This window comes from Manacus candei, unplaced genomic scaffold (assembly GCF_025592945.1).
Source record: "Manacus candei isolate 608988 ecotype Guabito, Panama unplaced genomic scaffold, ASM2559294v1 h1tg000067l, whole genome shotgun sequence".
In the NCBI taxonomy this organism is placed as follows: Eukaryota; Metazoa; Chordata; class Aves; order Passeriformes; family Pipridae; genus Manacus; species Manacus candei.
Window position 1 is genome coordinate 2,921,448 of NW_026138115.1, and position 25,015 is coordinate 2,946,462.

The window sequence follows — 25,015 nt, forward strand, 5'->3', positions numbered from 1 at the left end:
AGTAGGCTACCACAGGAAAACCAGTACTTTTTCCCTTTAAATGTTTGCACAAACTTTATTCTTTGCTTCCTGTTTTTATATCTAAACTTATTTTTAAAAAATTCATTAAAAACAGCACTGATGTAGATATTAGCAAAAAGAAAAAAGAAAAAGAATTGTGTTAAGTGCAGCTTTTATAATCACGTTCTCATATTTTTTTCCTTTTACATTTACCACAAAAGCAGCATCTTTTCATTGATTTTACTCCAAGGGAAAACATAGGAAATCACTTTTTTGCACAGAGGAGTAAAGTTGTGGACCAGAAACTCGTTTCCCCACAGGACGTTTCAGATGGAGTGTTGTGATTTTGCATCATTAAGGCAAAATGAGGAATACTTCCATCACATGTCACACAGGGCTCTCCCACTCTGGCCGCTTGATAGACCCATAATTAAAAAACCTTTATAGTTACTTTTTTTTTTTTAAATAGAAAACAGTCACTCTCTTCATTGCTTATCAGTTTGAAAGAAAAGGCTCTTTCCGGCCTTCACTCAGAACTTCAGTCTTGTGATTAGATCAGGCATATGCAATTGCTTCAAAACAGCAAGAGAAACTAGAACTTGAGCTAAGTGTCAATCAGTTGTAATCTACTGATCTGATTAGAGGCCTTCACAAATGTTTGATGACGATTGCAAATAACAGCCAAGCAGATAGGAATGATGCAGTACCCAACAGTTTTGGGGTCAGCTCTTGTACAGGAATAGAGAAACAAGAACATCTGTAAATATGGTATTAAAAATATTATAGTCCACAGCCAAAAAGGCAAGGATAGCAGTCGTACTTTTAAGGAGTGCGTCCATGTGGTTCCTTCCTGTGGCTCCTTCGGATGTTGCTGAATGTGCTCCAGTGCTAGTTTGTTGTAAGTCTCATTGATTTCAAAGACATAATAAAAAGCCGCAGCACTTGCTAACAAGTACAGCCCCACACCAATCCATCCCATCCTCTGGCGGAAGTTCATCATTCTCCATGCTCTGCACCTGGAACAAAAGGTGACACAAACATTTAGTACAGCTTGGGAAAGAGGAGACACAGATGAACCTTGGTTCTTGTAACTTAACTTTCTATAACTTTTCATTACACTTTAGTTTAAACAGCACACACAGCAATTTCTGAAGACTCAAGTTCTCTCTGCTTCATAGAAAATGACAGTACTCTGCCAGTGACAGGTTAATGGTAAGGACCTACAGAGCTCTATTGATGGCTCTGGCTATTCTAGAGCCTGCTGGCTGTCAGGATATACCCAGACAAAAGACAGAGTGAAGACAACAAAAGTCATCAATTGAACAGATTACTTACCCCATTTGCCCTCAGTGTCTCTAGATGTCTATAGAAAATCTCTAGATTTTCTATAAATATTAAAGTTTGGAAAGTTCTTTGATGTAGCAAGACAAACGTGCTGCTAGACAGCCAGTAACAGGAACATCACTGCTTGTTTGTGGTGTAGCAATGTCCAGTTGTATTAAGCTCTAGCGGAGTGCCTACCTATGAACCATATGTTTTCAATTAGAACATCAGAAGATATGTACCAAAGGTATGTATTTGCACACGTGAAGGTACTATAAGCATGTTCCTTGCACCTAACTGTATTCCTGCTGTCCCTGTGTGGACAGTTGCCACAGCCCTTCCAGAGGAATGGAGCTGCACACCTCTACTGTTCAATGCCTCAATGCAGAACAAACCAGACACCCCTACACTGGCACTTTTCAGGAAAAGTACAAATTATTGGAGCACCACAGATACTACTGGGCCTAATTTTAGCTCTTCAAATCTCCAGCTATCAGCGTGGGATCTAGGTGACTGGAAACACTCTTCAATCCAGTCACAAACACTCCAGCCGAAGTACCTCCATACAAAGTCATCACCTCTTTCCCTCAAAACGGCCCTTGCTCAGGGCAGGGAGAACCACTGCAGCTGATTAGGGCTCCCCTAACAAACAGGCTTTTTCAGACTTGGGCTTTTACTTTTCCTACCTTTTTTAAGAGAGGGGTAAAATCCATCTATGTAATGCTGTTTTAAGAGAACGCATTAAGCCTTAAAACATTAGGCAGAAACGCATATTTAAGAATGAATTATGCATACAGAACAATGACAATTCATGGAAGTATGAGACTTTTACCATAAGCAATAAAAAAAAAAAATCACTACCCCTTTCTAAATCACCCTTTCTGAGCTCGACTATTTGGTTAGCAATCTTGAAGGGTATCCTTAATCCTGACCTTACAGAATCTGGTCAGGGTAGCCCTGGAGAAATTGTTCTGGCCCTCACACTTTTGCGTTCATGGTGGTTAAAACAGTCACGCATGCAAGGATATTAAACACCTGGGAAAGAATAGTAAATACCTGAGAATACCATTACTTATGTCTATGATCGCTACTTGTTTAGCTGATCCTTCTATATAACTTAACTGCATTATTTCCCTTTGATACCGTGAGTCAATAGTTTTAGCAGGACACCTGAAAAATTTGTGTAAGAAGTTGCTAATCTACTGGGTAACACTCGAACCCCCGAGTCCACGTTTACGCAGCAAATAAGCCACTGGATGTTTTTTCCAGCAGTTCGGTATTGCCAAGCTGGCTCACGAGTTGTCGCCTTCGAAGAAAATAAATCTTCGGAAGGCAATTACATACTGAAAGCACAAGCACTATTAAAACAGCAGCGGATTTAAGAAGGTAAACAGCTGCGGATTTTGATCCTGCCCTTGAGCAGTGGTCAGAAGAGCAGCCTTAGCTCCGGGTTACACGAAAAGAGGAAACACTCAGGAGTTTCCTCATTCTTACTCTGCGTTTCCAGACCCCATTGTAACTCGCAGCTTTTGGGGACACCCGTAATGGTTACCGGACCCGTTCACCCCCACTGGGGTCTCCTCCCTCCACCGCCCGCCGGACTCGTGCTGCTCCAGGCGAGACGCGCCTCGCCGCCAACCGGTCCTTCCCCGGCGCCGGGAGCCCCTTACCTTGCTCCGGCGGAGAAGGAGGGAGCGGGAGGGCGGCGGCGGGCGGCCCGCTCCCCTCAGCCCGCGCCGCGGCGCCGGGAGGCGGCGGGTGCCGCGGTCCCGCCCCGCTGCCCGCCCGCCGCCATCGCCCCCACCGGCACCGCCGCCACTTCCGGCCCAAGCCAAAGGCTGCCGGGGCGCGCGGCCGCATCCGGGGCGGGCGCCTTGGCCGGCCGCCATCTTGGCTCGGGCGCGCGCCACTCGTCGGCGGGGGCGGCGTCGGCGTCGTTCGAAATGGCGGCGGCGCCGAGGGGCTCTCGGTTCCTTCGCGGGGGGAGAGACCCAAACTGCTGTGCTTGGACAGGGGCTGCGTCGAGGGAAATACCAGTAGAGGCTACTGGGTTGTGTAACAGCCTCCAACAACTGATATACATGTATTTAAAAACCAGTATATGCTAATACATAAACATGACTGACTGACTTATTTCTATTTAATTAAATTATTAGGAAATATTATGTTCTTATTATCCCATGTCGGGGGGGGTGGTGTTGGAACTAGATGATCTTCAAGGTTCATTCCAACCCCTTAACATTCTGTTGTTCTATGATCTACTGGGTAAAATCCTTTAATGAAGCCAAAAGATCATTTAAATTGAGAAAAAAAATTGTCCGGCCAGATGTGTGCCATTCAGTGACAGCACCGCAATGACGTTGGGAGAATTTGTGTGTGCAGAACGTGTTTGCCTGAATTCAGGAACTGTGTGGCGTGATGTGCTCTGTGTTAGTTAATTCAGTAACTGCGTAGTGTTATTTGTGAAATGAAAACTTACTACTAAATGGCTCTATTCCCAAAGTCATGAGATAACCACTGTTTCTCATAGAGAAAGCAGCAGTGGCCAAAATTCACATTCATCCAACTGTAGTTAAAAAAAGAAGGCTAAAATAGGATTTAAAAAGGGATGCCCAATAAAAAATGAAAGAAGCTAAAGCAATTACATTTCTTTTTTGAGATGTAAATAAGTATATACACGTAGGGTATATCTTCTGCCATTTTTCCTGGGGGATGTAGTAGGTACATGTGAGGCAGTATATAAAAGCCACTGCAAAATTAAATTTATGATGGCTTATCCTGCTATGTTTGGTGTTAAAAGTGTTAGAAGCTGGTGTTTTGGGTTATATTCAGGACAGCTGATGACTAAGTGCACGAAGCTGCAGATATCCTAGGTGAAAAGAGACACTGCTGAGAGCCCACAAGAGTCAGCATATGATATAAGTTCTCTGGCACAGAGCAAGTACACCTTAGGCCATGCTGCTTTTTTTAAAATTATTGTTTTAATGCCCATTGAACTAAAGGCCCAAAAGCGACACAAGATGGCGCCCGGCACCGCAGGCAGAGCCAACCTGAGCAAAACCCCGACTGCCGGGTTTTGCACTTGAAGTCAGTTGAATGAGGATTTCATTACCTTTCACGAAGTTTAAATACCCGTTAGTGTAGTTCTGATGAAAGATGTCGACATGAATAGCTACATAGCTAATGAATAGCTAATTATCCCTGGGACAGTTCTCTTGACTAACTGCCATTCTTTCTATTCTTACAGGTGGTGAGGTCCCAGTTGATCTATAAGGGAACAAACCTCTTGTGGAGCTAAAAAGACTCAAGCATGGCTATATTGCATTTTCTTATCTTGAGGTTAGTGGTAATGATGGGAAATGAAATAGTTACCACAGAGAGCCTATTTTCTTTAAAATACCAACCTAGATGTCAAAGAGAAGGATTTCAGTACAAATTAATATGCGACTGTGTGAATATATGGCTTGGCAGTGTGCTAAGTGTAAAGCCTGCATTTGCACTTAAGATTCTGAGGAAAAGGGATTGGAATGTGGGACTTATTTCTACTTAGGAAGCCTGTCTTTTCTCTGAACTGTTGGAGTTGGAAAGGGAGGAGGGTTTATGATTTAACCAAGCAGGTTAAAGACCCAACCATGGATCTTCTCCTCTATGTTAAGCATAGGCCTGAGACTATGGTTATGAAGAGAAGAATCTAGAAAAATTGAGGAGTTATTATAATAAACACAAGGCCTTTGAAAGCTAAGGCATAACACCAGACAAAGTTATTTGTAATATTTTTTGGCTAGATCCTAATCTGCATAAATTCAGTGTTATGCTTAACCTTTGGCATAGTATAGGAAAGGACACAGCAAATAGCTCAGCTGAGGGTTTGATTGGTTAGTTAGTTTTAGCAGCAGCTCTTTGAGGGGGGAGGGAAGCGACTGTTCTCAGCTTTAGAAGGGTTTCAAGCTAAATTCCAGTCATGAGGACTGTTAATAATAAGGGGAAAGAATTCGTGAGAAAGGGTAATAAGGAGAAAGAACTAATACTCTGCATATTGAAATGAGAACATATACCTGGTGAGACTTAATTCAGCTTGCAAACCACAGGAGAAAATAGAAGTCTGTTGAATCCAAAAGAAATAATATTTAATGAATAGAATCAGAGAATTAATCATGGGATTTTGTAGCATTAACAAAGAAAAAAACGTTTCACTTAGTTTTGTCAGGCGGCGTATTTTTGTAGAAATACCGGGTTTATTTTGAAGGTAAAACAGAAAGGCATTGGGAGCAGTGGGCTGGCTGCTCCATCAGGGGCAGGAGCCAAGCATGATAACACAGCTGGTAGGGCAGAGCCTCACTGCCCACAGTACCTGAGCAAAGCAAGCAGGGCACACCACATTCAGCCAGGATGTACAGGCAAGCAACAAAGCAGGTCCAAGGTCAAGCTGGGAAGGCAGTCCACAGGTTAGGGTCAGGTGCAATGAGGAGAACTCGGGTCAGATATAACCTAGTGATTGCCATACAGGTCCATACTGGTAAGAAAAGACTGAGCTCAAGCTAGGAAGTCAGTCTATAACTCCAGGCCCTGATGAACATGGCTTGACACAGTCATGACTGAGCTGGAGACCCATACTCCTAATACATAGGTCAGGCATGGTCTGAAGCCCCAGGGCTCAGTTTAAGTGGGGCTCCTGAGCCCTTGCGAGTTGGGCAGGTGAGGATTGTTGGCCTATTAAGGCCTGCTCCTGCACTCAGGATCCTGACAAAGTACATAGGATAAATGAGGGCTGACAATAGGAATCAGAAGGCTTAGTTGTAATCTTTGAGTCAAACAAAGTTTTCATAAAACAGTATTAATGAAAGATCTTCCCTAGACTTAGATTGTGGCCAAAAAGAAAAGCAAAAGTAGAAGACCTGAGATAATTACTAAACCAAAATTAGTTGGGCTTCCAAATGGAAGGTAGAAGCTGAAGGACAGAATGCATTTTGCATTCTTTTGGGTGGATCTTTATGTTTATGTTTAACATAGTTGTACTAGGTTCTCATTGACAAGTAACTGAGAAGGGAGACTCTATTATACAGAGACATTTCTGTCAAGACAGTATTTGCCTTCCCCTTTGTAGGATGCTGAGTTTTGATTCAACAGGAACACCATGTTCCCAGATCTTTTCCTTCTTAATCATCAGTCTAAACTAAACACATGGCTAGAGCAGTGGGATCCCTACAGACTCCATATGTGCTTGGATTCCAAGGAGAAATCTGGCATAAATGAGGAGAACAGGGCATGAGTGCATGTGTTGGTCCTATGAAGATCATACCCAAACTTAAGCCAAGAAGGTTAGACTAGTTTTAGGGTAGGGCTAAGCTGAGGAGTGAGGGATGAAACACAGAGCTCCTTGAAAATGCTCACTTGCTGGTTATGGAGAAGGAAGGCAACTGAAAGAAAGGAAGATAAGCTCCCATCTCTTCCTTATACTTGGAAGGTGGGGCACAGAAGAGCAAACTGAAGAACCACTGCTTTGATCAGAGAAAGAAAACCACATGGAAGCCCAAGCCTCACACGACATCTGCCCTCCTCTCCAGCTGGGCAAACTCCCTTTGTGTTACAAGAAAAGGTAGTGCTGTGTTTATAAAGAAATGCAGAAGGGAAAGGTTTTTCAGTGAATCTGAAGTAACAGATCTGAAAAACTGAGGAGGCATGTTGGGAAAATGCCTTTTTTTTTCCTTTTTTTTCCTCAGAACAATGTTTATAGTACTCATGTGAATTTTTATCAGTGAGTGCATGAATGCCCAGTGTTTTTGCAGCTTGCAGCTGTTTTGGTTGTTAGATGTAGTTGCAGTGAATTTCATAGTATCCTGTTGTGGTGTAATAAGTTGTTTTGATCAGTTTCTTATCATTTACTGTGAGTCAAAAACAGTAGTTTCCTTCAATTCATATGTTTTATTTCATGTTTTATGAATCCTTATTTTGTGTTTTAGAACTTTTGTTTCTTCTGAAAGTAAGGCTACAATCTTCTGATTCCCTTTTTTTTCTCAGGTGGTTATTTTTCTTGTACTATTGTCTTTCTTTGAACTTCTTTGTTGGAAACATCTGTTTTCTCAGAGAGTGTACCACATTTATTTGGGAGCATGTAAGACATTTTTCTATATGTTGGCATTTTTATATTTTATGTCTTCTCCTTTTGAATTGAAATAGTATATTTGTTTGGTTTGGCTACACTGACCACAAAAAGCAGAGATATTCATTAAGTTGTGTGTAATCCATGGTGATCTTTTCCTCCTTTGACTTGCTTTGTATGCTTTGAAATGTTGGGAGCTTAAATTACCTTAATCTTTAATTCTCAGTTCCTGAAATTCTTCTACGCTTTGTTTGTTAGCAGCAGCCACATCTGAGTTAAGCTTCAGGCAATCATGTTAGCCAGGTCCTCTGAATACCAGCCATACTTTGTCCTTGGTTCTAGAAATATTTACTATCTTTCCAACAAACTTTTTTATATTTACAAATGGAATAGCTATCTCATTCTCCCAAACATCCACAGTAAACATCTGTCAAAGGAAGACTTACACACCACTACCCTTTGTCCAAGTGCCTATAAAGAAACTAGTCTTTTATGAAGAAGGGCCTTGGCATTTTAGACTGAACTCTTAGTCTTCATTACACTGATGCTCCTTGTTCATTAGTTACCAGTGAATATAATCCTCATGTCTACATTGTCTGTGGTAAAACAATTTCAGCAAGAAAGAGATAAAATCTTTGCTTTTACGCTCTGTTTTCAGCCAGTTAAAAAGTGTCTTCAAAGTTGAGCAAGAACTGACAAAACACACTGAGAGAATATGGGCAGAGATGGCTGATGACTGACTGTTTCTCTCTGTGGCATTTATTTAAACAGAGGACAAATACAATTTTTGCAGAAGCAATGCAGATACTGATCTCACAGCTCCAGCAATATGACCCAGCATCGTACTGACCTTGAAGGAAAGAGATCTGTCCTGAAGAATTTTGGTCAAAGGAGTTTATGGTTACGAATTGCATTTCAGCAAAACCATTATTCATTACAATTTCTTGTTTTTAACTAAATCTGCACAAATAATATTAAAAAAAAAATCCACATCCAAAGCTGCCATTAAACTCCCGAGAATTCTGCTTTTCCATGATTGCAACTGAAGTCTGCTCATACTGCCAGAAAGGAAGAGTTACTGAATTTCCATGCTGAGTTTGCTGCTGCCAACATGTTTGGTCATGTAAACAAGTTCACTGAAAAGTCGCTCATGCCAAAAAGAAAAACAGAGTCACAATGAGGGATCTGCAGGCCAAAAATGCTGGGTTTGGTCAGATGACCTAAAAAATAGTAAAAACCAAAAAATCCTCTCTGAGAGTCATTCACTGGAGATATGCACTGTTCCTCTTTCTTCTGTCTGTGTAGATATTCCAGGAGAATCATCTGACCACCTGAGAGAGTGACAGCTCCATCCTCACAAGAGGAGGTTGCAATGACACTCTTGCTTTTCTTTTTAATTTCTGCTAATTAACTCTATGATGCTTATGTGAAGCAAGTCAGTAATACCGAAGAATGGTTTTAGAGAGATTTAGTTATTGTCCCTTCTGAGATTCCCAGTTTCCAGGCTGTACCTATCTTGCTTTAGACTGTGAAGGATGTGCAGCAGGGAATATCTGTATCAGACTTTCCTGAAGCATAACTTTCTTTTACTAAAGAAACACTGAAAGAACACAGTTCACATTAGGCCTTTTCCCAAATTCAAAGGATCCCAACTTTTTTGGTGTATAAACCAAGAGGAAGATTTGGGGGGGGGGGATAGACAGGATATTGTTTAAGATGTGCAGAATCTAAGCTTTCATTTAAAAAAAAAAGGAGTTTGTATATATATATATATATATATATATATATGTGTGTCTGGTTTTTAGGAACCTCTTCCCTGTGTCCTGTTGGAGCTTAGGAATTAGCCCATAGTTACCAACTTCTAAAATATACTGTGAGAGGGATATGTCTAAGACATCCATCCATGCCATGTGAGAGTTGATAGGTTGTTAGTCACAGAAAAAAAGACCAGAACTCCCCCTTTCCTACAGAAGTATTAATATCTTCTTTTTTATATCACTTAAATTCATTCTGTTCTTAAAAGCTTTATTATTTTTTATTCTCTAGAGCACTTCAATCACCTAGTGTTTAGTTACTTCATAATATTTTATTATTTGAAGATTTTGTACACAAACCATTGATTTGTCCCTCAACCGTAATCTTATGTGGTTTTATTTTCAGCACTGTTCTGCGTATTCTTCGCTTATCCTTGAAACCTACAATTTAGGTTTTGCACATAAATAATGGAAAGGATTGTGTTGGGCACTTGTGAGTGACTGGTACCTCAAAATTTACACAGTCAGTGCCATTTACTGACGATATTTATTTAACCAAAACTGATAGCTTTTGGTGTTCTGGTAATAAACTCCGTGGTTCAGTTCCCTGTTGAGCTGCCTGCCTGATACAGCAGATATCCCTTACAGTTCTCCCATTTTTTTGTATTTTCAATATTCCTTCCTGGTCCCTAAAGAAGGAAAATCGAGGCCTAGATGAAGAACAGACTTGTCTGAGGCAATGGGAAATCACTGCCGGAGGAAAGCAGAATGACAGAAGTACCTGATGGTTAATCCAAGCATCAGACTTGGAGAGCACCTTGTTACTCATGCAAGTGCACAGGGAGAGCTGTCAGCTCAGCATGAAGGGGGGAGGCTTTCATACAAATTTCATCAGTTGGAAGTAAATCTTCATCCTTTTCTGTGTGGAGGGCTCCTATTATTTTTCTATTGTCTAGTGAAAGATAAAAGCCAGCTCACTGTAGTTGTGAAGCTTTTAACTACTCACCTAGCCCTGTACCTGAATTTGCCTTTTTCTGAAGCCCCTGCTAGAGGACTGTACCAGAAATCAGCACAGAGCCCCAGAACAACTCAAACAGTTGAACGGAGATGTTAACAGCAGTTGGTGGTTACTCTCAAAGGGAGAATGTCAATAATTTATTAGTAAGTGAGTATTTGCATTTCATTTAACAAAAGCACACTAAGCAGCATTTGTCAGTCTTTAAAACAAAAGTCCTTTGTTCCTTACTGTGCAGAGTTTGTAAGCTGCTGCTCTTATCATGCCTATATGAAATGAAATTTCAGGTGGTAATGCCTACATCGTGCTCTGTCATGAAGACTGCTTAGAGGTGGCCAGCATGGGGCTGGTGGGTGAGAACAGCCATGCAAAGCTGGGAGCATAAGAAAGAATGGCAGAACATAAGTTGTAGATGCCCCTTCTCTGGAAATCTGCACAAATGTGACTCCCCAGAAAAGCACCACTGTTAGCCACTGTTAGCCAGATTTTTGTTGCTGTAGAAAAGTGTGTGACACCTGGTAGCTCTCCCTTCCCCAGCTGTGTGGAGCACTGGTAAACCAGTCTTTTGGGGCTATTGTCATTGATATCAAGTGGAGATGATTAACAAAGAAGAGTTCAGGTTTGAATTCTCTCGAATTTGTGTAGGTGAGATCCTTTGACAAGACCCACATGCCATTATATTCTCTCCCACCTCAATCCAGGCCTCATCATCTTCAGAAGATGTCCCACAAATTGGTCAATCTCTCTGGCAGCTTCTTGCATTATTGCAGAGTAGCCACCTGAAAACATAGTCAACTTTACCCTCAAGACATCTGCGCTAACTTCAACTTCTCTGACTTGTGAAACCATTTTCTAGAGAGAACTCTGTAGTCCAAGTAGCTGCAAAATAACTTTAGTATATGTGTTTGTGTTTGAGATTTAAAAAAGGGTGGAGGTATGATTACAAAGGTGGAGATTTCTGAAGAAGATTTCCATGTAGTAGAAGTGTTGGTGTGGTTTGTACTTTGTATGTGAAATAAGGAAGAACATTTTAGTGAAGGCTGGAGAACGGAGCCAGGAAAGGCTTTCAAGTTATTTTGACTTTTTTTGAAAGACAACATGCCTGCCTGTACTAAAATTTCCTGTTCATCAGGAATCCAGGGTTGCAGACCAGGATTGTGGGGCAGGAACAGTGAACAATGAGGATTTAAATAAGCCACATACAAGGCATATATATTTATGAATTTATATTATTAGGAATATTACACTGTATATTGTTATTGTTTACCTTGGCTGAACGCCAGGTATCCACCGGGTCTGTGCCCTGCCTCCTCCCGGGGGAGAAGGGAGGAGGAAAGAGGGAAAAGGAAAAAAAACTGCGAAACCGAACCTGCTGAGAAAGGTGGTTTAATATTTACACAGAGAGGAAAAAAAACTATAAACACTATACACACAGAGAAGAACTAACAATAAAGACTACTTCCCCATGAGAACACTCTCCTCCTCCGAAGAAATGGCCCGACTGTTCCACGCAGCTACCTGGAAGAGAGAGCCTTTGCTTCCTTCTCATTTCTTTTATATCTGAGCTGATGTAACATGGTATGGAATACCTTATTGGCACAATATGAATCAGGTGATCTATCTAGTTCCTTTTCCCTCCCAGGGAGGGTAACAAACCTATTACAGGAGACTTGTGTCCAACTGAATTTCTTCTCAAGAGTGCAGCTTTCAGGCAATACAAACCTATTATTGATCTGACAATTCCAAAAGACAGTACAAGGAAGGCTTTGCTTGAACGTTGAATGTGAACACAAGGCAGCTGTGTTCCTGGGACAGCTTGTCTGCCTCAGCACCATGTCTGGTGCTCTTTGCCCTAAGGCCTTTTTGCCTACTGCTTGAAACACTTTTATGGCAGCTCCTTGGCAGGTCCAAACTGTGGTACAAGTTCTTTCCTCTATTTTAGGGTGTTCCTCTCCCTCTCTTATTTATCCTGCCAGGCCTACATATTGAACAAGAATCCCACTTCATAGGCTTGGTGCAAAGGGAGCAGTAACAACCACTACACAAAGTGCTGAGTGTTCAAGAAGGGCCTTCTAACCTGTCTTCCATCTGATTTGTTGACATTGTTTTCCCAAATAAATAAGTAAAAGAGGGAGTGTGTATGTACCTGGGTTTTTTGCACAATTTCAAAAAAATTGCATAGATGGATAGAACTCTTTAAGACACTGAACTCCTGTATATGTTCGCACTCAAATACTAGAAGTTGTGTCCCGATGAAGCGAAATGCAATATGGGCTTATCCCCTATCAAACAATGGGAATCTTCATAGGCACAAGTTATGACAAACTTTTCATCCACATGAAAAAAGCTTTCTTCAGAGGTCATACCATAAAACTGAGGCTCAAGGCAAGCAGGCTTCAATGGTTTAGTCACTAACAGTCCTTCTCCCTGCCAGAAGCTCTGAGGGAAGGGAAAATCCCAAAGGACAGCATTGGCATCATATGTTCAACTCTAAAGGCAGCTCTTGTGTATGAGGTATACTAACATGAGGCACAGAAGTGGCCTGTTCAGAGACACACAGAACCACTAGAAATATTTGCAGTGATACTCTCTGTGGAAGTGTCCCTTTGAGCTGTCAGAAAAATGATTGGGAAGCACTACCTGTCCAGACAGCTCCATAATGACACTATGGGATTATAATGCCCTGCATTCAGAGATTCTCATTGCCTAGGCTTTATTTACAGACTGACAGGCACTGAGTATGTGAGATAAGTTTAATAGCAAAGTGATATTACAAGTATTAATGGAATTTATCATCCATGCAAGTGTCTTACATGATCTAGGCAATTTGAAATGTCTGAAAGTTTGTGATTCTAAATGAGCTATCTATCTCCCTAGTAAATGCTCAAGAGCTATAACCAAATTGTAGGCTCAGTTGATTTTTCCAGGGTTTTTTGTTTGTGGTGGTTTGGTTTGGGTTTTTTCTCCCTTTTCCCTTTTACGCTAGAGCTGATTATCTCCTGTTTTCTGTAACTTGCTTGTTTCCTGAATTTCCAAGTCTTCTCTGCATGACCTTCTTCCTTCAGAAGGGCTGTGTGTAGTAGGAGATAGAAATGGGATGTTACAGGACAGAGAGTGTTGGTAACATGGAGGAGATGTACATGTATAGTTTAATCTTCGGATATGAAATTGGAATTTGAGCAAGAAGGGGGAAAAAAAGCCTCTTTTGGTTATTGAAAATTGAGATCAGATAATGTTTCAAAATGCACTCTGAGTGGGAAATAGCGAAGGATAGGGATGACTGGTGGAGCAAGGCAGGTTATATTCCTGCCTTCAGTACACTAGTAAGTAGGAGTCAAGTCAGTGCACCACTGATGCCTAAGTATGAAAGGTTTGCAAGCAGAAAAGGAACAGCACCAAACTCATAGCAAGGCTTTCTCAGCTGTGTGTCTGGATTAGCACCCTGTAGCATCTTTAGTTAACTTCAGGATAGCTGTGGCATGTCCAGAAGATCTGTTGACTGTCCAGGGGAAGCTTTTGGTTAGGATTGGGGTTGTTTCAAAAACCTTTTCTACACCTTGTTGATGAAGCTTGAGTTTACTCTGTGAGTGCATCACAGGCAAAAACGGGGTGTGTCCTTCTACAACATGCTTGTATGCTGGAGAGACTATCAGATGGATTTGGTTTGGTTTTTTGTTTTTTTGTTTTGTTTTTTTTTTTAATATGCTACAGTTAGTTGGCTTTGGAATAGTGCTGGCATGAACTTTGGAAATGCTGTTCTGCATCTATTCTTTTTGCACTTGTCTGTATAAGCCTATACATTGTGGTAGCTTTTGAAAAGATGGAAATTGCTGCCCTTCCCAGATAGCAAAAAAGACAGTGTCTCCTGATGGGACCATGCAGAATCAGCAAGCACAATGGCCTGTGAACTGTTAGGGAACTCTTAAGGAAGCATTTAAACAAAACAGGAAAAGGGTCCTCAATCTTTGGAGCCATAACCATGAGAAGAAAGTGCAAGTGATGGTGTGTCCCACACCGGACTTCTATCTTTCCTGTTTTGTCAGTTTTAGCAGTTTAAAAGGTTCAGCTGTAGCCACAAACAACTCATGGAAGTGGAGGACAACTGGAATTAGGATGTGTTGTTTAGATCATCTGGAACAATGTGCTCCTAACACAAGAGGCAAAGATAGATGTAAATCAGCAAAATGTGGGATAATAGTCATAGGATTCATATATGTTCAGGTCACTTTATATGACTTTATATGTAAGAGTTATATGTCCATGTTGGTCTTATTTACATTCATAATTTTAAAACTAGTTACATCATAAAAAAATAATTATAGCAGTGCAAAATATTTTATTTTTCTTTTGTGGAAAGATGGCTCATTTTGCTGGGAACATACTCCCAGAACTATTATAGGCACTTAAAACTACCTGATTAAAAAGCTCCAAACAGCTATAACCACTCTGTTAGCGTGAAACTGTAGGTAGAGCAAATCTCAATGCAGCCTAATCCTTATCCAAGTCTCAATCCAAACCTAATGCACTGTGAGGTCACCCAGAGCAATCTTTCAGGATTTCCTTGCACACAAAGTTTGAATCATTTTAACTACACTGAAGCAGTCACCTAAGTAAATCTCTGTATGTGTCTGTAATGAAAGAGTTTGTGTGAACATTATTTCCATGTAGCTTGTTGTCATAGTAGAAGGCAAGAGAGCTACGGTAACGTAGAGCAGTGCAGTCTGTGTCCACACTTGGGTTTTGACTAGCAAAAGTAATCCAGTTTAAAAAATCTGCTCCGACTGACACAATTACACCAGCACGGGACTTCACCATCTTTTGCATCTTGGCCACATGTTTTTTTTGTGGCTTTAAATTCTTTGTTCGCTGATGAAATGCTTTTCTTGGCTTATGAGCTCATACAGAGTCTGCCCAAAAAGTGCTACATGACAAGCAAGCAGACTTGGCAGCCAGACCCTCTCTTACTTCCCTGCAGCATGTACATTCATCAGAGCTCAGGATAGCCAAACTTTTGAGCTGTACAGAAAGTAAGACGTAAGTTCCCATAAAGGTGGTTTCCTTGCAGTTTCAAAAACCCTCATACTTATCCTCTTTTCATGACTGGAACAGAAGAGCTTGCTGTGCTCCCAGTGTAACAGGTAGCAATCTAAGCAGTGCTCCACTGGGGCTGGTGGGAGCTCAGGAATCCCTGAACAGCCCCGCAGTGGCCCATACAGGACTGGTCATCTACCAGGCATTGTTGTCACCTTATTTTGGAAGGCTTTTGAGCTCTTCTAGCTGAATTCTTTCTCCTGTTCTCTACAAGATCTCAGAAGTACTGATGAATCTCAGTCAGTCCTCACTAATCCTTCTTTTCTTTATAAAATCAAAATATAAATTGCATAAATTGCGTCAGGTGAGTGAGGGAGTAGTCACGTGGGTGAACTGTGCCTTCCCCATCCCTGCTGTGAAGTGGGATTGCCACCAAAAGAGGCAACTTGGTGCTTTCTCTACCTGGCCTCCTTCTTCCAGCCTTTTCACTGCCTTGAGCAACTATAAATGGGTAGGAAGAAGGATGGTGATCCAGACTAAGGAATTGGTTTGGGTTAAGACTAAAATGCTGTTGTCAGCTTTCTGAGTTTGTTTTAGTCCAGCTCAATTCCTGGCTCCCCAATCCTGTTCACGAATGGCCACATGAGCTGGGCTGGCGTGGCAGAAGGTGAGAATAAGTGGCAGTTTTTGGAGGGATGGCATCTCTAAATGCTGATTGAGCTGACTGTACAGTGACAGTCTGATTTCCAGTTGGCAAGGCCTGTCCTGTTCCATCTCCATGGACAAGGGGTCTTTCAGAGCAGTGTGGCTGGGCAGCATCAGGCACTAGAGGGGCTCCCTCTTGGGAGCCTCCACGACCGGATCCCTGCAGCAGCCCTTGGCTGGAGTTAGCCATGGTACGTTTGAACTCAGGCATCAGAAATGAGCTTTCATCCCCAGTACTAACCTTCACTGATTTATCACTTAAAAGCTGCTAGCCCAGAGTACATTCAGAAAAGTTTCCAGACAATAGCTGAGGTTACAATATGTTTTGCCAGAAGTTTGGTGAAAACCAACCATAATTTGTATAAGCTCAGCTTCACTCACACATGTCCTCTAGTGAACCACTTGGAAGAGAAGTCCTACCTGGCCTTTTCATGAATCTTGCAGTGATGATTCAGTTGTAGATATAGCAGAGACCTGAGAAATGGCAGCCCATCATGCTTCTCATGCATTTCTCTCTAGCTGCATCACTGATGATGACAAGTTCTGGATGCTGTGCAGTACCAGGACCCTTCTTTGAATCTCTCTCTCAAAGCCAAGAAGCTGCACGTGCAGGGTTTTTCTTGTGCTCCATCCTCTTGTGCTCCAGCCTTGTTCCAGCAGTGCCATGTTAGCACATGATCTGACTTGGCGGTTTGACCGACTGGAGAAGGGGGAGACCTGTCCTGATATGGGAGGCTCAGCCCTTCCTCCTGACCATACACAGTAGAGTAACATCTGTCCTGTAATAATAAAAAATAAAAATAAAATGTAAAAAGCTTGAACTGCAGGCAGTGAAAATCACTTTGTCATCTTCTTTCCACTCATGACTTCTGCCAGGTGCTGAAAAAATCACTCATTGAGACAATATAGTTAAATAACTAATGAAGTGGAGATGCCTCGTCTTATTCTAAAATGAACTTCCATGGAGTTTCACTAACTTATGCCACATTGCAAGTGCCCAGCCTTGTCTGAGCCTCTGTATTTGTTGAAAGGGTTAGAAGACAAGGTGTGAGAGGTTCCAGCTAAACAAGGGAAACCTGCTTTGACCTGTAGCTGAAGCTAAGATGAAGAGGAAGATAGTTCTGGTTGCTGGAGGGCTCAAGATCTTAATCAACCCTCACCCCTTTAATTAGCATGAAGCAGCTCATGAGTTGCAGCTTACAGCATTGAGCCACAGAAAGTCACAGGAATAGTCAACTTGCTCCCGATCAGGAATTGCGTAAACATTACCCCGGGGCTTAGTGTGGTCCCAGGTTTGGCATTGCCTGAACTAGCTCTGCAGTGTAAACAGAGGATTGTAATTCATTTAAGCAACACGCAGTAGAGTGGCACACCAGATGAAATGTTTCCCACATCTGCAGTTGTTCAAGGGTTAAGATTCAAAAAATGCAGTTTAAAATGAAGGCATTTACCAGCCTTCTCCTTCCTAAGAGTGAATCTGGTCTCTGATACATGTCGTTCAAGTTTGTCTATATTGGAGCAAAGCAAATTCCTCCTTTTTAGTGCCTGTTCTTCATTTCCACAGGAGGCAAGAATGCTCAACACCTCTTAAAACCTGCTCTTCCATATCAGGAAAGAAGTTCATAAATATTTCTGTCTCTGCAGACTGTGATTTAGATTGACCTGAAGCTGTGGCATTTCTCAAAGAAAAAAAACATTCAGAAAGAAGTCATTTAGGAAGTTGGCTTCAATAATCTCATGTTTCAATAAATTCATATTCCTTTCTGATACAAATACAGATTTTGAGCTTAATATACTGATGCAAATTTTAATAAAGTTTAAAATAAGTCTAGTGAAATGATAGCTGAAATAAAGCGCTAATACTGGCAAAATGAAACACTTCATAACAGGAAACCCAAGTCAATTTGTTTCAAGATTCTTACATAATTTTGATAATGTTTGATAAAGTCTAGTATTTGGACCTTTTTGAATCACAGGTTTTCCCCAAATTACCATGCTTCCATAAAATGTTTAAATATCAGCAAAATATTCTGCAGCAGGAATCATGCTATCAAAATACAGTTACTAATTCTAATTACATTGACTAATGAACTGTGCAAAATGTGTGAATGTGCTTAAGATAAAAAGTGTTCTGTAAAATAAAGAGCAGAATAGCAAATAAGATGATGGAGAGAAATAAACATACATATTCCTCAAAGCCACCACAAATAGAGAAAAAGTGCTATGGTATACATTTTCAAAAACCATTCGTATGAGCTTTTTGCAGGTGACTCCATTCTCTGCCTACTTTCCAATACACCCTTGGGTCAGGATGACTTTGCTGTTCATATGAATAACACCAGGAATGTAGAACAGCCTAAGTCAATGACCATTTTCATATTTCTTAAGGCTTTCACCCTTCTTTTCTTTGCATGGATGCTTCTTCCACTTTTCTGATACTCTGCTGAAGTTATTACACCGCATTTGTTGTGGCACTGTGAGTCAGCAGAACTCACCGAGCAGCTCCCACTGAACAGGGCTCCAAGCCCAGTTCACAGAAAGCGTCATCATAGAAGCATCATCTGCACCTCAGATCAGGATTGCAGGTACTGCCGACCCCCCTCTGAGGGATGTTGTTACTGTAAGGGCCGTGCTTGGCATTCCCAGAGAGGCAGATTAAAATGTTTGGGCTGAAGTGGTGCTCATTTCAGCTGACGGGGAGAAACAAAGATGGGGAAATTATACTTGTGCTGTGAGATAACCCCAGCAATTGACTGAAAGATTCTTCCTCTCAAATGAAGCACAGAACAGCTGCCTCTGTGTTTAGGAAAGCCCAACTCAAAAATCAGTATGCCAGCTCATGCTTGCATTGCCTGCCTCCTTTTTTGCCTCCCGCAAAAGGAAGTTAAATAAGAAATAGCCGTTACTGAAACTTCAATTTGATCCCTACAGGTACTTGCCAAATGCTGGAAGAAGGAAGATACTTGGTTTTGCAGTGAAAACTCATGTTTTCTTGGAACCTTTTTTATATGAAAGACGTACTGAACAACCGTTTTCAATAGCTCCAGTAGGAAATGTAAGTGGCCACATAAACCGTTCTTCCTTAGGAACCAAACCCACAGGGCGCACCCGCGGGCCGGGCCGGAACCAGTGCGGGGCGCTGTCCCTTTAAGGCGGCGGCGGCGCGGGCGCCCCCTGGCGGCGGCGGCGCGGTGCCCGCGGGGCGGGCGCGGCCCCGGTGCTGCGGCGGGCGGGAGCGTCCCGGTGCCCGCCCCGCGCGGGGGTGGGAGCGCGGCGGAGGGGACGGCCCGCGGGAGGAGGAGGAGGAGGAAGTGGAGGCGGCTGCGAATAGCGGGCAAATGGGGAGCTGAGCGGCTGCAGCAGCAGCACCACCACCAGAACCACCACCAGCACCACCGCGGCCGCGCAGCAGCAGCAGCGGCGGGCGGGCACGGAGGCGAGCTCGGCGGCGGGTCCGTGCGGGCGGGCGGGCGCTGCGGGCGTGCCGCGGGGCGAGCGGCGGGGCGAGCGGCGGCGGTGGCGGTGGCGGTAGCGGTAGCGGTAGCGGTGTGCCTCCGGGGCTGGTGCGGGGAGCGGCTCCTCTCTGCCCGCCTGGGCGAGCTGCCCGCCGGTGCGGGGCAGGGCCTGCCGGGGCTGCCTGCCTGCCGGGGGCTGCGCCTGGCGCGGCTCAGCTGGGGCGGGTGGGGGGCAGCGCCCGCCGCGGGGAACCGGCTGATCCTCCTTTCTCTGCTTCCCTTGCAGCCGTCGCTTGGCAGGCGCCGAGTGTGAGCGGCAGCTGCGCTGCCCCGCCGCCCGGAGCTGGTCCCCTGCTCGCGGGGCGGCACCATGCAGACCTTCCTGAAGGGGAAGCGGGTGGGATACTGGCTGAGCGAGAAGAAGATCAGGAAGCTAAATTTCCAGGCCTTCGCCGAGCTATGCCGGTAAGGAGGCGGCCCTGGCCGCGCCGCGGGGAGCGCCGGGGCAGGCGGCGGCCCCGGGATGGGGCTGGGGCCGCTCGGGGCTCGGCCATGGCCCGCGGGCGTTCCGTGCTCGGTGCGTGTTCCCGGAGCCGGCTGTGCCCAGCGGGGCTGGGGCCGCAGGGCTCGCCGTGCCCCGGGTACCCCGCTCCGCCGGGCCGCGGCTGTGCGCTCCTGCCTCCCGCTCACCTGGGTGCTGCCGATCGCTCCCGGGAAACCCGATCCGGGGGGGGCGGTGCAGCGTCCCCGTGGGTGTGCGAGGGCCCGGCACGGCTCCGCGGTACTGCCCGCCCGCGTTAATTTCTGCCCGCTGCTTGCCGAAAGGTCTCTGGTATTCCCGGATCTCTGCGGACCTTGTTACGAACCGAATTATTATTAGGAAGAGTTAGGCGACGGGGAATAACTTTCCTTCACGTCATGTGAAAACATACAAAATTAGGGTCCACAAACCCCTGAATAAGCTTGTATTCACCTGAGACATGAATGAGACATCCGAAGGTAGTATAGCTGCGTCTGTTTTGTGCAGTCCCAGAGGTAAAGGTTAGTTTGATAAGCAGTACTTAGACTTTATCTGAACAGCTTAGAGGATAATTTATGCAGTATGTTACACAATTTTATTATTTCATTGGAAGTTATGGGTCCAAGGTCTTGTGACACATGCATTACAGCTTCTGATACTGAATAACGTTTTTTTCTGACTTATTTAATTCTAATAGTTCATAACAAGGATATTAAATGAGTTTTTGTAATTGAAAAATTTGCGGCATAACCTGTGTGGTGGTTTCTGTGAAGTCTTTTCAAACTTTACAGAATATATTTTACAAGACTTCAAATGTACTTTATTAAAGCATGTCATGCTAAAAACACCAATCCCTGTGAAATTTCTGTTGGCAGCACTTGCTTCTTTCTGTAAGGGTGAAGGAAGCAAAAGAAACAGAAAACTGTTTCGAGAAAGCGACAGAAGCTTTTCCATCAGCTTGTGTACTTGGCATTCTGTATCTCCTCTGTCAAACTTCAGCAAAATGTATCAATTTTTTAAAATGTAAAGAAAAGGCCACAAGTTCTGGTTTAACGTCTTTTTAAATTTTATGTCATTCTCCAACAAAGTACTTGTGGACTAAGTTTTGACCTTGCCGAGAGATTTTAGATTAGTTTTTCTGATGTGCAGAAATACCCTTTAACCTCTATTAAGAAAAACGTAATTTTTAGGGCCTTGAGGTTTGGTATAGGCTAGTTTTCATGCCTAGAATTTAGGAAGAATCTCAGAAAATCCATTAAAAACTTTTTGTAGTAATTTATCTTCCGTTCTTGGTATTATGTACTGTACACTGTTATGCTTAGCAATCTCCAAAACTGACTTTTTGCCCTCATTGCCCATGTTTCTCTTTCTGACTAGGTGCTTTGCTTCATTTCTCTCTACTTCAGAAATTCCTTACACTTGTGTTACATAACATGGATCTACAATTTCTTTGTGTACTGTACAAATTTTATTAATAGTTTTAAGTCTTCATGGTGCTGTAAAAGTTGACCCAGAAGTGTCTCTATTGCTACACTTTACTAATTTCTTTGTGAAAATTAGTCTGTCTCATCCTGTACAGGCTAAACTCGCTTTGAGTACCATTTATAGAAATTGAACAGAGATGTATGTTCGTACGTGCTTTGGTACTTTTAAATGCATTATTAGTGTTTCTGTAAAAGTGGAGTTAAACATTTGGTTTAAGGATAAGTACAGTCACTGTAGCAAGTTGTACTGATATTTTGTATGCTCCATTTTCCTGCCCAGTAGCTTCCACTGACACTGGAGGAGTGCTGTGTTCATCTAGGCAAAGATTTCAAGTGTTCTATGCATAACATCTACTTGATGACTTGTGTGTTTGTAAGCTTTTTCAGCTGTAGAAAAAGTGGTGCCAAGCTCAACATACATTTTACCAGAAATCTTGTATATGGTAAAAAGCAAGACAAAGGTACTCATTCCTGTACAGTGATTCATGTGTTAGAGTGGACTATGTGTCTGTCTTCTCTATGTACTTTATGGTGACTGTTACTTGGAATTTATTTGCCTGTTGCCTAGGGATATACTTTCTGGATGACTGCAAAGTTCAGATTTGTTTGTACGGGTTTGTAATGAAGCAATTATATAGTCCAGGAAAGTAAGAGAAACCTCCTAATGAACTCCCGAAGCATGCTGAGTTTAGATGAGGGGTATTGTTAGGATAAGAATCTTCATTTCTTTACAGTCTGTCAGGGCAGCCACTTCTAGTGCAAAGCACTGACATCCTAGAGTGGTCATGGACAGACGTTTCAAAATCTGTTTGAATCATCCTCTTGTGTGATAGAGTCTAAGTGCTGGACTCTGGACTGCTCTCCTAAGAGTATCTCCAGGTTTTATGTTAGATTATCTGAACTGAAATGAGCCAGTGTGAGAGGACCAGCAGTTAAGGTGCAGCTTTGGGGCATAGGCAGTCCTGCTTTTAGCTTTCCGCTTGCAAAGACTGGGCAAGAATCTGAAATACTTTCTTCATGTTTGTATCCACCTTGAAACTTTCTGTGTGACTGGCATGGCAGCTGTCATGCCTGAACAGTGTCTTGGGACTATTGCCTAAGCTTTATATCCCTGAGAGAATCTTCCTTGTACCAAAGGCCATTGAGCTCACCTCCACGTTTGGTCCTCAGGGTGACACAGTAGATACATCCTACCTGAGCTGTGCTCTTTGTAGAGCATAACAGCCTTGACTGTGCCTTCCAGGTGCAGCCCAAGGAGATTAAGGCAGTGCCTGTGCTTGCATCTACCTCCACATTTATCGCCCAGACCAGTGGTTCCCAATTGTTGAATTAGAGCCCAGTGCAGCCCTTAATGCCTCTACATCTCCAGGCTTCTGAGCAGGATGGTGAGCAAAAAGGCAGTGTGTTTTCCCAGGCCTGTGGCAGGGGATCAGTGATCCCTGAATGGTACCTCAAGAGCTGTTGACCTGGAGGATAGAGCACTTGCCCTGACAAGTGGGAAGTCCGGTTTGAAGCCTGCAGCTGGTGCCTCCCAAGGGAGGCTGAACCTGAAGATGGGCCAAGCTCACTCTGGTCCTCTGGCTGAACCTGCCACTGTGTATAGAGAGGAATTTGAGCTCCCTCCTCAGTGCCAGGTTAGTCATCCTCCCTGCTATGTGCGAAGCACCAAGGCAGGGGCATTCCTTTGGGATGAGGTGCATCCTCAGTTCTGGTCTCTCCTTCCCAAAGTGGTTTTTGGTTCTGCCCAGGAACTCTTTTCCACATAAGCTACTTCATAAGCTGTTGTTGGAGCAAAACTTTTATGTTCCTTTCTGTGCCTCAGTATAGTTTCAGTGGAGAGAGGAGCGTTTCTGTCTCAGCCTTGCTCATATGAAGGTATTCCTAGTTGAGTTGTGATGTGAGATTGAGCTCTTTTGTGTGGAACAGGGCATGTGGTACAGGCTTCTTATGTTGTCAGTGAATTTATTAGTCGTTATTAAGAAGCTACTATTGCCAAGTCCTGTGCTTTTGAGTAAAGCTGCTAGGACACCATGCTTTGTGTTATCTGCATTCCAGCATATCTGCTGTGGCTGCAGTTCCCCAAGTAGGGTCCTCGTGGGACTGCAGTGTGCAAATGTCTGGTTTGTGCATGTCAAGTAGACTTTCCCGTGAGCCTTTATGTTCTGCTTCACCAAGATGATGGCACGGTATCAGAGTTTTAGGTTGCTGGCTATTGGCAAAATACGGAGTATCTATGCCCTGATAAAAAGTAAGGCAAAGTTTCTGGGTGCTCATAACTGAGAATTTAGGAGCCTGTGAGGTGTAGTTCTGATGCTGTCACGTGTCTCTGCTGCTGAAAGGAGCAGTTCCTCCTTTCTCTAGCTGCTTGGACTCACTCTCTGTCTCAAGCTGCATTTAGTGGTTATGCAGTTGGCAAAGACTCTCAATCCAATCAGTTCCCTGCTCATCACATTGACCTCGGAATGGCTGTCAGTGTGCAGGTGCATGAGCACTAATGCAAGGTTAGGGAAATGGAGATGCCACATTCCATTATAGAGATGAGAGAGATGTTCTGTCAATGTCAGATGGTGGTAAAGACTCTTGGATGCCCACATTATCATTCTGTAAAATATGCATTGGTGTACTGCCAGGTCTCTGTGGATGTTGTGAATAAAAGGACTCCTGTTCATGGTGTATGAGGAATGGTGGTGGTAGTACAGAAAAATGCATATATCTTCTCAGAAAATGAGTTGTGCTGTGTTTGGCACCAGTTAAGATTAGTGAGCTGCAGCCGTTTACAAATGGCTCTTCACTGTGTAAAAGCCTCCATTTCCTTTGTAGTTGTTCTGCTTGTCAGCTGTTACTATGGTCTCTTCAGGGAGCTGTGGAGATGCAAGGCAGTAAGGGCATGGCAACATGAATAAGTTACAGTGATGTGAAGTGAAATATGCCTCATCCAAGAGGAGATAATTTAAAGTCACCCAATTCTGAATGATAAGCTGGCTCTCAGTTATTTTGGGCAAAAGCATTCACATGTGCAGCCTTTCAGTTTGCATGGTAATGTGGTAGCTTTTCTGTGTAGCTATATTCATAATGAGTCAGAATTTCCTCTTTATGGCATGTAGAAAATGAATAGGAAAAGAGTTAAAGAGTTGCCTGAAGAGGTAACTCATGTCATGATAAATCCTGCAGTTTGACTGACAGAAGAACTGTACTTGTGTACCCTAACACCCAGATTATTTATGGATTTTACTGTGCTGTGTTTTTTCTCATAAAAGCAGGGTGGGCATCTGGGAGAGGGAAGTTCTCAGGAAATTATAGAAATTCTGAGAAACTCAAATTCTGCCCACAAAAAGCAATGGAAGTGGGGTAATTGAGTTATGCCTCCTAGTAAAGCCCAGTTGTCTTGATTTTTAGTAAGCAAACCAAATGGTCATCTTTCCTCCTTGAGAGATTATCCATGACAAACTGATAGCGTTCCTTGACACACAGCAAGCTAAGGCATCTTGGTCCAGTTTGGATTCCTAGGTGCCATGCACTGGTGAAGACTGTTTTGAAACTTGAGACCACGTTCATGAATTGTGACTTGCATCAGTTCAGCAGGTCTTGGTTTTATGCACTTTAGGCATGTAGGTCCTGGTCGAGCATG

At 43.2% G+C, this 25,015-nt stretch overlaps 2 protein-coding genes across 6 annotated transcripts in view; one reads left to right on the plus strand and one right to left on the minus strand.

Moving 5' to 3' along the window:
• Positions 1 to 419: 419 nt before the first annotated feature.
• On the minus strand, positions 420 to 3,147 carry LYSET (lysosomal enzyme trafficking factor). 2 transcript variants are annotated; one of them, XM_051806714.1, is made up of 3 exons: positions 2,994 to 3,128; positions 1,336 to 1,521; positions 420 to 1,016 (listed from the first exon to the last, which is right to left on the minus strand). In XM_051806714.1, exons 2-3 carry the CDS (start codon positions 1,338 to 1,340, stop codon positions 605 to 607), a joined length of 417 nt encoding a protein of 138 aa, XP_051662674.1. In that variant the 5' UTR covers positions 1,341 to 1,521; positions 2,994 to 3,128; the 3' UTR covers positions 420 to 604. The 2 variants fall into 2 exon arrangements, with proteins under 2 accessions (XP_051662674.1, XP_051662675.1); XM_051806715.1 differs by lacking the exon at positions 1,336 to 1,521 and having other exon boundaries at positions 2,994 to 3,147.
• A 71-nt stretch (positions 3,148 to 3,218) lies between these two features.
• The window catches only part of ITPK1 (inositol-tetrakisphosphate 1-kinase), a 158,496-nt gene continuing 136,699 nt past the window's right edge, over positions 3,219 to 25,015 (plus strand). The window contains exons 1-4 of one of the 4 annotated variants that reach the window (XM_051806687.1): positions 3,219 to 3,406; positions 4,571 to 4,662; positions 18,860 to 18,983; positions 19,670 to 19,848. In XM_051806687.1, the coding sequence (XP_051662647.1) occupies positions 19,754 to 19,848 (95 nt within the window). In that variant the 5' untranslated portion in view covers positions 3,219 to 3,406; positions 4,571 to 4,662; positions 18,860 to 18,983; positions 19,670 to 19,753. Of the gene's footprint in view, positions 3,407 to 4,570; positions 4,663 to 18,387; positions 18,514 to 18,859; positions 18,984 to 19,203; positions 19,381 to 19,669; positions 19,849 to 25,015 lie in introns of those variants that run through there. The other 3 variants (XM_051806686.1, XM_051806685.1, XM_051806688.1) reach the window with 3 other exon arrangements.